We start from the raw sequence: 13551 nt of genomic DNA, 5'->3' as shown, positions 1-13551 counted from the left end.
AAGTCATGTATTTCCTCTGAATACAGCTTAATACATTTTATGTATTCATATCGGTTGGCACAGTTCAATAATTTTAATGTTACAGTTTAACATATACGATACTTTTGTCATGCTAGTTATAACTTTAGTGTTAACCGATTTATTAATTGAAAATTTACTCTCCGAGTGTATATTAGTAGGACCATTATAGGAGTAATACAACTATTGTATGAATCCATTACTTCCTATGTTAAATTCAGATATTTATAAGGCTAAAATTTTACATTAGTACAGATGGTTTGCTGGATGGTTTCATTCTGATGGACACCCTTTACCTCAACTCTCACAAAAATATCAATATACCTTACGTGCTTTCTAAGAAAAAAGGTAAAGTGAAAAAAATCACTATTTTTGTTTTCAAATTAGCCATATCAGGGGCCTATAGTTTTTGTTCAGAATTTGTTTTACCCTACACTGATTTAAGAAAACGAGGTTTTTAAACTACTGATGATTCATCAAGCTTTCAGATTACACCAAATTTGTATACCTCTACTAAACTATTAAAATGATAAGGTGCAACAACTGCTTCGTGTCATTCCGAATTACCTTTTTTGGTTCCTGATATAGTGGTATTACACCTATGCGACTGCAATTTTTGTGGTCGCTTGTGATAGACACAGGGGTCACTATTCGGTGATAAACATACTAATATTCTGACTAGTCTAACTGGGGTATGAAACAGCAGTAAAGAATCAAACACATTTGAAATATACTACAATTTTATTGCATCCAATATCATTGATCAACAAGTCAACAGTCTGCCTTAGGCAAGCGAAACAACATATAACACAATAATTGGCTTTTAAGCACTGAACAATATGACGTATGCTACAGATGGACGGCTGACCACATCTTAAAATTAAATAAATCTTAACTGAGTGACAGTCAGTACTACGTTTTAACCTGTGAATAACAGTGAACCTAGTCTTACTACATGTTAAGATATACTGATTGGCTTAACAAAACTGGTAAATTACGTGTACTCTGATGACATAGTAACTATTTACAAGGGTATATGAATTTAAACCAGTACCTTGGACAAAACAAACTAAATTTTGCATAACAGTTATTTCTGATCATTATCCATAACTACTAAACAAACTATTGTCTTCTGTTTAACAAACCTTTGTAACAGCTTCAAACTGTATGAAACTAAAGTGAAGAAATATTAATTCTTAATAGACTATATTCCAATTTCAGGGGTGTACTCATTAATATAGACTTCTTTCCAGAGAAATCTTCCAGGAGTAGGAAAAACAGACAATTGGGGAAATTAAAGTAAGGATTTTATTCACATTAATACTTTGTTTCATACATCATCAATATTTCATCCCAAAATGAATCTCAAAAATGATCTGATAGCAAAAAAAGATGTTTGTCAAAAGTTTATTTTTCTTCAAAGTGAAGTAAGAGTTTTATTGTTTTAAGTCTTTAACATTTTTCCTATTAGAAATGCTTTATATATTGATAAATACTACTGATATATTGATAAACTTGTTTAAAAAATTTCTATTTTTCCTAAGACCCTGTCCTCAGAGCTGTAGGTAATGTGAAAACAGGCAATGTCTGGAGTGTGATCAGTTGCTATGAATTGGAATTTGGTCTATTGCTGAATAGACACTACCATATAATAATTTAGAGCTTATCTAGATTTACAGTCTACTAAACTATACTACACTAGTTTCACTCCAGCAGGATTTAAAATTTAACAGTTTTATTAATAATAACCTTATGGTATGTAGGTATTGTAAGAGTACAGTGTTAATGAATAATGGGCAATAGATAGCCCTAAGTATCCCTCACAGCCTAAATACAGATGACAATGGTAGCTGATTATGAACTGATAGAGAAAGTACAATCACAAGAAACATCAACAAATATAAATAAACAAAACCCAGTCATCAGGTTATCAGTAAAATGAAGGATTCCAAAAAAGGTCTCTGAGTAAAATATTTTCTATATAAACAAATACAAGTTAACAATGCCTCTAAAAGTTACTTTAAATCATAAGAGTTTTTTTTTTATATATACCTCCCCAACCAATCTAAATTCATTTTAGGGGGTAAGTTTTAAGTTTAAGGTTACATTACTTTATTCAATAACAGAAAAGTTGTAAATCAAATTTATATAAAGAAACTACCAAAGCACAAAATGTCTTGACTAGGTAGAAAAAAATGTGTTTGCCATTTTTATGAAAGATCAATGCCAATATTTCATCTATCACAAATACCCCAATAGTAAATATGTATAGTATGTTCAGGTAATGCAGTGATCAGTTTGGGTAAAACAAAACTTCAGTCCTTTTTTCAAATTCTAAGGCTTAATTGAGGTCAGTTCTTATAATAGCCTAAAATAGCAAAAGCTACTGTATATAGTCCCTCACACACGGATTTCAATAACAGTAAAAACAAGAGGCTCCCAGGAGTCTTAATCGCTCACCTGGTTGAATTCTGCCTTTCAAAGGCAATAAATTAAACAAGATGTCCAACAATTTTGACTCAAGAAGTCTTTGGTAGGACTTATCACAAGATCTTTTCAACAATTGAAAGTTTCTTTCATTCTATCATAGTTTTCAAGATATTGACTGAAAACTATTAAAAAAAAGTCATTTTTCCCCTTTCAAGGGCAATAACTCTTACAAGGAGTCTGAAGACTTTTGTAGTCCTTATCATATGGATCATTTCAGCTACTGAAAGAATTTGGATAAACCTAACGGTTTTGGAGAAATATGTGAAAAACTACTGTCTGACTCCTTTGTTCTAATTTTAGTAACCAGAGCCATGTTTTTCGATGAATCAAAAATCCCCACATCAGTTCTATGCAGTATACCCCAAGGAACACTCATACAAAGTTTGGTTCTAATTAGTCATGTAGTTTCAGAGAAGATTTTTGAAAGAAATAACATTAAAAATAGCAAAAATCATTGAAAAAGGGCAATAACTCCAACATGGCTAAACGGAATATATCCAAAATTTGACCAGAGATAGATCTCATCATGCTAAACACTTTCCCCCAGTCAAAATTCAGCTAGACCTAACAATTTTGGAGATATATGTGAAAAACTACTGTCTGACCCCTATGTTCTATTATTAGTAATGGCGGCCATGTTTTTCGACGAATCAAAAATCCCTAAGTCAGTTCTATGCAGGATACCCTAAGGAACATTCATACCAAGTTTGGTTCTAATTAGTCATGTAGTTTCAGAGGAGAAGAGTTTTGTATAATTGTTAACGACGACGGATGCCAAGTGATGGCAATAGTTCTCATGGCCTTTAGTCAGGTGAGCTAAAAATGCCATCTAATGTAAAAAATTCTATACCCTGGCACTAATGAGAGTTTGCACTTGTATTTTCACAATTTAACAACAAATCAACATATTCTTTTAGTTTTTTAAACTTGCCAGTCAGCATAATACTAAAACACATTTAATCCTAATTTGTAATCTGCAAATTTTAATTTACAATTTCTCTGTGGTTCAGTCCTACAAGACAACCAAAACAAATTACACAATTCCTGACAACAAAGAAGAAAAAGTAATTTTATAAGCAATAACTTTCTTTCTTATAAAAAAAATTTAAAAATAAATAATAAGCTTCTGCAAACCATTCTGAAGTACATAATATGGGAAATAACTTTACGACTTATTTATCAGAGGCAATAACTTTATGACTTATTTATCAGAGGCAATAACTTTATGTCTTATTTATCAGGTGCAATAAGTTTACGTCTTATTTATCAGGGGCAATAAGTTTGTCTTGTTTATCAGGGGCAGTAACTTTATGTCTTATCTATCAGGGGCAATAACTTTATGTCTTATTAATCAGGGGCAGTAAGTCTTATTTATCAGGGGCAATAACTTTAAAATGAAAATAATTGTGTGCAACAATTTGAAACATGACCTATATCTTCTTTGTAAATTCCAATATTTGAGACAGTTATTTAAAAAGTCCTAAGTTGTTAATAGGACAAGCTCTTTGCTGCCACATATCAACTTTTTTTCTTCATATTTTAATGGCAAAATCTAGTTTAGAACTGATGGTAAAATTTTGAGTAGACCATCTAACAATGACTCAATCATCCAAACACATGATAGGTATTGAACAATAATTTCAACATTCAACATTAACTGTAAGATATGTGACCATAGGAAACAGATGTCCCAACCACTCCAACAAGATATATGGTACACAGTTAATTTGTGATAAAACAAGTCATATAAACATTACAATTCATTTAAATGAGGATGTAAACCAAATTAAATACTGATTAAATGAAAAATTCCCAAGATTTAGCTGGTAAGACATTATGCTGGAATTCAAGGATACATGTCCTGTAAACGAAAAAAATTGATGTGTGACTAAAACTCCTTTGGTTAAAGTATGAATTCAGCAGGACTTGAAAGTAATAAGATATTATAACTTGTAGGACAAGCGAATCTTAGTAGATCTAGCAACATTTATTTTGTAAATGATAATGTTTAAGCTGTAACCACCTTATTGGCATAGAGGTAGCATGTTTGCCATTAGGGCATGGTGTCATTTCAGGTAGTTCCTAATAGCACTCATTAAATATAGTCAATTTTAATCCAACATTAACAAATAAAAATAATCAAACAAATAGTTCTTTTAGTTATATACTAAACCAAGCAGAACCATGGCTTAGCACTCTGTCTAAAAAACAGGCAGGGGGTGATCCATCATATCTCAAAACAATCAATGAAACTGTTGAAACACATTTGTTATGTCCTAAAAAAAAACTCTTCCAAATTTTGTTCATTTCCTTATATCTGCTATACAATGTGAAATATTTTTTGACTGTTACAGTTTAAAAAAAAAACTGGCATGAAATTTTACTGAACTTTTATGTAGTAGAACATAACCAATTCTAAATATTAATTTCTCCAGTGGACAACTTTTATTTCCACATTAATTTTTGAATGCAGTTGCTATGAGGCCTACTGAAGGATCTCCAATTAAAACAATTTGGGATTGAGAAATGCATGAATCACTTATAATAAGAATCTGTCTGGTTTTGAGGTTAAGCTGTACTTAAGGCTCTACCTTCACAAATAAACAAGTAATGGAAGTTTTTAGGGAAAATATACAAGAAATTGAATTTATTTGATTTAATAATATCTAGCATTATTTAGAAAAGCTTCCATGAAAAAAAAAATCACAAATTTCTTGAAAGGGAGATAATTCAAAATTAATTTTGTTTTAATATCAACTTGAATTCAGTAGAAAATTATGTGGTTAATACCCATGAATCAAATACACATCCCCATATCAATATAGCACTACTTTCAATAAATATTTATAGTTATAATTTATAGTTTAAGTGGGAATTTTTTCAGACAATGCATAAGATCTTTTTCTAATTTGAATATTGACAACTATAGCTACCAGATGAAACAGTGTATCAGTAATCAAAGAAAAAAAATAGGTTTGCAGGGCAAGAGAAAATTCTGACATTCTTGATATTATCAAATGATTCAAAATGAAAAACAAATTATACACACAACTTACAAAGTCCATGAAATGTTCACCCTAAACAAATCTGCTCAACTAATATAGCACTTTTAGAAAATTAATTTTATAAATGTTATTGCACCGGGATACGTAAAATAACAGAATACATTCATACACTCTGAAAGCATTATAGTACACAATCATTATATATTCTTTTCTTAGGCAAGATAAAATATTGTGCTGAATGTATCAATATCTTATTTAAATGCATGTCAAGAAAATACAAGAATGATTCATGATACAGAAGTTCTTTGCTAAATCTGAATTTGAAAAGATACCAGTATTTTGAATTATCTAAATTAATGATGTGTCATTTGATGGGGAATTTCTTTCTTTTTGACTCCTTTTTAATTGCAGAAAGTTTGCCTATATGTTTAGTTATTTTGTTACTACCATTGTCCCCCGAGATCAGCTTCTGCAACCTAAAGTTAAAGTAAGGTGCTTTGCTGGGTTGTTCAACATAAATTCATTGCTATCAGCTATTTTTGTTTTTAAATTCTTTAACTATAGTTCACTATGAGGAGCATTAGTCTTTTTGTGATTTATTTTTAATGCAAATTAATTGTTAATTTGTTCAGTTGCATTACTATCCTATGACATTATTAAAGTAACATATAGGGCTAATTAATTGATTAAGTCAGTCCGGTAATTTTGTTTTACCTCAAGTTTTATTTGTAGTTAGAATATTTTACTTTATGACTATTAAATCATGCTCCATTCTCAATTTTGCATTATGAACCATCCTGGCTTAATGTTATACATTAACCACATTTTAACACTATGAAATGAACAAATATCAAAAAGTTATTCTTAAAGGTCAAATATCATGACCTACATTTTAACCAAGTCATTATGTTCTGAATGTTGGAGAATAATACTGTGGATCATTGATCCTTAATAAACATTCAATAATTCATATCAAGTTTGATAGTATAGATGGTAAATGAATCAGCCAAGTCATTCAAGAACCTTAAAAATCCCAAATGATTATGTTAATTACATTCATAGAAAAAATGCAATTAAATAACAGTACTGCAGCAAGTATGGTATTGAGAGTACCAAGAACAATTCCATACAAAATTAAGAACTAAAATCTGATGCCATGGGAAAAACCATTTTCTTCATAATGGGGTTTAGGATAGCCATTTCCTATCTCCCTTTTATAAAATCAAATGGTTTCTCACTGAAGTTAAGTTTTCCATACAGACTGTAAGTGCCTTCCATTCTATGGTTTGTGTGTATGCTACAGGTGAACCATGGACAAGCTTTCAGTTACTTGGTCTTACAGTTGTCATTGTTGAAAATTAAATAAACAGTCATAGTGAAGGTGTTTGCACCTGACTTCCCTGGTCCAAAGACATTTTGTTATGCTACATATAATAATTTCATAATGCTAACTGGACTTTTACTGGACCAACCAAATTTTACTCGACTTTTTCTAACATCTGATGGACCTTCAGAATGGCTGAAATTACATACAATGTGAATAAGATTTTGAATTATTTACAGGTACAGTGCAGTTCTATTAAATTTTACTATTTCCACTTTTCACTTTTTAAGTTAGAAGAGGACATATGATATATTTCTCTATTGTTTTATGGTGGAGTCCCATCTTAGAAAGGAAGTCTAAATTTAAAAAAAAAAATTTAAAAATCAAATACTAGTAATACTATACAAGTTACAACCAATAACTGGATCATTTAGTTAAACTACTGACAGTTTTCTTAATTTTTAGGGCTGGAGATGGCTGGTGCTCGAACTCTACCCCTATAAATCCACACCTAATGAGTGGATATTGCAAAATTTACAGATCTGTAGTGTAAATCTGTATGTATGGTTCTTCATAATGAAAGTGTCGAATTATTATCAGAGGTGCGAGGCTAACTGCAGTTGATACTACTTGGCCATTTCTCAACACAAAAAAATAACCCCAAAAGCAGACTGAAGAATTTTTTGTTGGAAATAAAAATTCACAAAACTAGGTCTTTATATAAAGGTGCAATGAGAATTGCCATGTAGTTCTAATTTGGGGCTACCTACTACTAAAGTATAAAAAAAACACAAACATTAGCAGCTTAGACATACAGCTAATTCTAAACTACATTTTTTTTTAAATTACACAAACTTCGTTGTTGACACATTATCACATAAAAAACAATACCAACTATACATCAAATTAAACCAGAAAATATTAAAATTGGCCACTTGTAATTAATTGCTAGGTACTCCATCATCCACAAGCACTATTTTCTACTTGGGCTTATCTCCCTTTGCAAAGTTATCTTCCCTTTTTAACCAGGTATCTTGTGAAGGCTTGTGTATAAAATAATCATCTTAAAAAGACAATAATATTAAGAAGAATCAAACAATCAATTTGATATGGCCTTACAATATATATATTTCACGGCAGTTTTGTAGTACTTAGTGGGTAACAGTTCTCACACATTATAAAGTTCATTAAAAAACATAACAAAATCTTAAGGCAGAAAAATGAAAATCATCTACAGTTAAAAATATGAATTGATCAAAACAATAACAAACAAATTTTGAAGTAAAATCATTTTGAAAAAAAAGATTGTAACAAACTTAAGCAAAAGATGTAGTATCAGTAATATTATCATGTAACTTAAGCAAGAGATGTAGTACCAGTAATATTATCTTGTTACAAGAACTTATAAGACTTCCATAAAAAGGTTTTTACTGTTATAAAAATACCAGACTAGTAGTTTCTTTCAAATTATTAATTAGGAAATGCCCAAATAATTAAAGATTCTTGGTATGAAAATGCATTTCCTCAGCATATATATGCTTTAGAAAATGGAAGTGGTTTTGGTGTCATTTAATTTAGAACATAAGTGAGCTTTGGAACTATTTTCAGAATTTCCAAACTGAATTGACATGATCAAACAGATGGTTTATTTTGAATGAAGTATAATGGTAAAAATAGAGGAGCAAAAAATAAGCAAAAGCAACAGCCTCTCCCTTAGATACATACTATCTTGATTATTGAAAATTAAAATAATGTACAATACACAAAAAAAAAATCAAGGATTATCGGCAACTCTTGACTGCTTTCTTCCCACTTGACTCCTGGTAACCCTGTCCCACACGAAAGGCAACTGATGGCGTGCCTCAGGTTTATGTGTTGAGCATTTTTCATCTGCCTCTTTAGACTCATTAGCACTGTCTAAGTTTGAGCTAGACTCCTGTTCAGATTCTGGGTCAATTTTTCCTTCAACAGCACCAGGCTGTTCCGAATCACAACTGTTATTTGACACAATACTTGGGCTTCTTGTGCCAAGATCCTTTGGATCTTTCTTCACTATTTTTGTTTCGATGTCAGAGCTAGTCATACCAGAATGTTTACGTTTAGCAAATTTTTTATGCAGATAATGAGTATCAGTTTCCATAGGTTCACTGCCCTTTACGGAGTCACAACCACCTGTATCAGAATTATCCTTACTATCAGTATCAAACTGTTTATCTGAAGGAGTATTCACAATAGGAGTTTTAGGGTCAGATTGGCTATCAACAATTGCTGAGGATATTTTCAAAGTATCTGAGCTACTATCTGGACTAGCAGTGGTTACCATGGAGTCTGCAGCACTTTTCATGACAACTACTTTTTTCGATGTATCTACTTGAGTATTTTCAAACTGACCTTTCTGAAAACCCTCCATAATACGCTTTTTAACAGATAAAGAAGACAAGTCATCATCTTTCAATGCTGAGTCTCCTTCATTAGCCTGCAAAGCAGGATTCTGTTTTTGTCCTGTATCAGAATGAGAAGTAGCAACATGATCTTTCAGAAAATCAGCAGAGGAGAACTGAGCAGTACATACAGTACATGTATGTAGAGAATCTTCAGTGAGGGACTTGTATCTATCATCTGAACTTCTATTTTTCTGCTCCAGGTCATAATTTGTGTCAAATGGATTCATGATGCGTGGTTGTCCATGTTGGCGACAATGACGTTTATAAGCACCAAAATCATTCAGCTGGAATGTTTGTCCACATTCATGGCATTCTAAGTATTTACGATCACCTGTAGCTAAATCGGTAAGCTCATCCATTTTCATTCTATCCTCTATATTTTCACATGGCAAGTTAGGAACTACTTTTTCTTGAGCATTTACAGATGATGCAGCAGATTCATGCAAGAGTGAAATATTTTGTGACTTCATTTGAGAAATGTCCTCAGTAATGATTTTATTCTGATTTGCAGCAACTTCCATAGTTGTTTGAGATGTATTCATAGCCATTGTTGTTTGTACTGGTGGAGAACGAAGAGCAGTTTTTGTTTCTGATATAGTTTGAACAATTGTATGCTCTGCTCGTGGTTCAAAACCATGCTGATTACGGAAGTGTTTCCTAAATCCATACGGACTTCCGTAAGTCTGTCCACACAAGCGACAAATCAGATACAATATATCAGATGGAGAGTGACTACCAAGAATATTTTGTATTGGTTCATGTCTTGAAATATTTGGACCTTTTTTAGGATCTTGCTGTAAAGGAACTTGCTGATGAGCAGGAGCTCTTTCCTCATTTACTTTCATCATTGCAGAACCAGTGCCCTGTGTAATTGAAGGACCAGGTGGTGGTTTATATCCAAACTTCTGACAATGTGGTGATTGTTGAGCAGGTTCAAAGCCAGATGAATCAATAGCACCTTCTGATGAACGCCTGCCATAATTAACACTCCTAGGTGATTCCTCAGGGCTTGGATACATTGAACGAGATCTTACAACATCCTGACTATTTTGCTGAAATTCAGCCCTGCCCATTGCCCTATTTAATCTACCTTTATCATGTGGTCCCTCAGCTAGATATTCAAAACCTGAATAACCTTTACCTACAGAAGATCTCCTGTTAGTGTCAATTGATTTAAGTTTATCTTTGCAGGTCAAATCTAATGGCTGCATTTCAGGATCATTGCTTGGTCTTGAACTTGAGCTTCTCTTGACAGAAAAATCAAGTGCTTGCTCATGTGCTGTAACTGGTGTTACAGGACTTTTCATAATATCATGGCTAGTTATATTTCTAGCATTGCCACCAACATCAGCAGTACGTACATACTTTTCATCAGAGTGACTACTTATTTGACTCATGCTTGGTGGTACATTACGGTTGTATTCCCGCACAGATGGAATCGGTGGTGATGATGGATATAATTGGGGCATTTTGTGAGGCTGTTGTTGTCTGTAATAGTTTGCAGGCGGCCTTGGAGCAGGTGCCATTGCAGAAGAAATAGGTGGATTTCTGACATTTGTGTTTCTATCTACTCTATAATGTGGAGATTTCTGATATTGAGCAGTGGAAATCTGTTGACTTCCATGTTGAGCAACTCTATTCGATTTATCAGGATAAACATTGGTATGAACCCTATTATTTATTGGGTATGGAGGTTGGTCCGTAGGCATCTGTGTAGGTCTAGCATGATGCAGTGAAGAATGATCAGGCTGTCTCATGTGTTGCAGACTAGCTGCTGGATGATCTGTAGGAACATGTCTTGCATGATGGCTAGATGCAGCATGTTCCCCATGTGATGGGTGAACTCGCTGCATGCTGTTAGGCGAATGTTCCACAGAATGTGGTATCAGCATACCTTGAGACATGTGTTGAGGAGGAGCTTGTGAAGGGTACAACATACGAGATCTGTTTGACATCATTGGTGACATTTCTGCCGGATATGGCTGTCGAGGTGATGCCTGTGGATAGTGAGGTCCAGAAGATGGTTCATGTCTTGGACTTACAAGTTCATTTGATTGGTAACTGTTCATCATAGGACCTGCTGTATGTTGTTTAGAATACATTTGGTTATGATGTTGTGGTATAGGTGAAGCCTTCATATTACCTGCAGGATAAAGTTGCCTAGCATCTGAACCTGATGTTGAAAATGGTTGGTGTGGAGAGTTCTGTGGATACACTGGATGAAAGCCACGATTATTTGGTGAAGTTTGAGAAGGGTGAGATGCAGAGGGATACCTCCCCACATGATGCCCCATGCTCGGTGAGTGTGGGTAACGTGAACTCTGATAGTTCGGTGATGATACTCCATGATTAGGAGACATATTAACGGTAGAATGTTCTCTAGGAGAATGTCCATGCCATGAGTTAGGACTATGATTATAATACGGAGACACAGGAGACTGACTGTGTGGAGATCTTGTGTAGCTACCACCAGGTGACATTGAGCTTTTAAAACAACCTCTCATATTTCCATCATATGTATCTATTCGAGGAGGCTGGAGATACCTTCCCTGCTCTCTACCCATATCTGGATACATATCTGTTACTTTTATTAATTTTGGTGGACCTAAAACTTCTGTCTCACCAGAACTTATAGAAGCCTGACGTCTATATTCAGGGTGTTTTGTTAAACTATTACTCCTCTCTCTATGGAATCCCTGCTCAAAATGTTGCCTTGTGTTGAGATTATCACTTCTATCCCTGCGATAAGGCATTGTTTCATTAACTAAACTATGAGTACGCTCACGATGTTCTGTCTCTCTATTTATACTAACATCCCGTCTTGCCACTTCAGGCAGCGAATTTTCAGTCATTTTGGCTTCATCTGAATCACGTCGTGAAGAATTTTGAAAACTTTTTTCTAGCACCTTTTCAATATGATCCTTCAGATAAACCACTTTACTTTTGTTGATTGACATATCCTCTGTTTTTGTATCATTTTTGGGTTTGTCTGCAGCATCTTTGACCAAAAGCTCATTTCTTATTTCATTTTTAATTGTATGAATGTTCCTATTTAACATCCTATGATCAGTAACAGGTATTTGTCTCATAGTATCCATTGTATTATTTTGTTTGAACCCATTAGAGTTTCCTTGACTAGAATCAATGGATTTGTTCCTCTGAAGAGAATTGTCTAAAACTTTTTCTATCAATGTCTGAAATGTAGTAGTTTCTCGGTTTCCTACACTATTTTCTTTAGACTGAGATACAGACGAAATACCTCCAATCATTTGAGAATTATTTCGTCCTTCCTCATCAGGCAAAGCTGGTTTTGCCTGAAGAGATCCTACGGCACTAAAATTTGAGCTATTGTTTTTATAAGTAGATAAATTGGTACTTTCTTGACTATTGTTATTTCTACTTATATGTTGGTTTCTAACAATAAATGGACTACTTTGATTTGTGATAAAAGGCGGGTGGTTACTTTTGACAGGAATGTCTAAGTCAGAAGATTTAGATGAGAGACATGAAGTAATTAAATTATCAATACGATCCTTCAGAAATACTGTTTCTAAACTTCTTTGTTTTTCCTTATCAGCTTTACTTTGTTGGTCAGCTGATTCTGATTTATCTTTACTTTCACTTTCACTTAGACCTGAAGGTTCACTAGTTGTTTTATTATTTTCACTTGTCCCTGAGGCATGAGTAGAATTAGTTTCCCTGTCACTGCCTTTTGAACCATCATCTTTTGGAGGGTTCACTTGATCAATTTCCTCCTGACCTACTTCTACTTTTATATTTTTAACTTGTTCTTGAACAGTGTCTTTAGATGGTCCATCAGTTTTAGCTGCACCTTGGTCTGAATCAGAATTTACTTCAACATTGTTAGGTTCCAAATGGGCTTTTTTATAGATATCATCTGTTGGGCCCACACTATTTTTATTCTGTTCAAATAATGATTTGTTAGAATCAGTCCCTTTTTCATCATGTAACTTATCTCCCACAAGTTTGACTTTATGTTTGCTTTCAGCTTCTGCCTTGTCTAAAAATTTTTCATCTTTCCCAGAATCCTCACTTTCCTCATCAGCTTCCTGTAACATACGACTGATGACATTTTTGAATCCTTCATCCTGGTCATCAGCTGACATCTGCTGTCCCATCAGGCCTCAGAGTGGTGTGTATAAACACATCTAAAAGTAGAAAAAATATTTTATGTAGAAAAAGATATCTCCTACAAGTTTTCAGTCAAAATGTGCATGTTTAATTTTGGTGCATTCAGTGCAGAAGGTGT

At 33.4% G+C, this 13551-nt stretch overlaps 1 protein-coding gene across 4 annotated transcripts in view; it reads right to left on the bottom strand.

The window, feature by feature from the left end:
- Positions 1-740: 740 nt before the first annotated feature.
- LOC148611271 (uncharacterized) overlaps positions 741-13551 on the bottom strand; it is a 48491-nt gene continuing 35680 nt past the window's right edge. For all 4 annotated transcript variants that reach the window (XM_088591666.1, XM_088591667.1, XM_088591669.1 and 1 more), the window contains one exon: positions 741-13450. In XM_088591666.1, the coding sequence (XP_088447792.1) occupies positions 8612-13420 (4809 nt within the window). In that variant the 5' untranslated portion in view covers positions 13421-13450 and the 3' untranslated portion in view covers positions 741-8611. The remainder of the gene's footprint in view (positions 13451-13551) is intronic.

This window comes from Perna viridis, chromosome 7 (genome assembly GCF_037379345.1).
Source record: "Perna viridis isolate PV_CMFRI_1.1 ecotype Kerala chromosome 7, ASM3737934v1, whole genome shotgun sequence".
Lineage (NCBI taxonomy): Eukaryota > Metazoa > Mollusca > Bivalvia > Mytilida > Mytilidae > Perna > Perna viridis.
The sequence above is the reverse complement of the archived record's forward strand: the minus strand, read 5'-3'. Positions and strand labels throughout refer to the sequence as shown.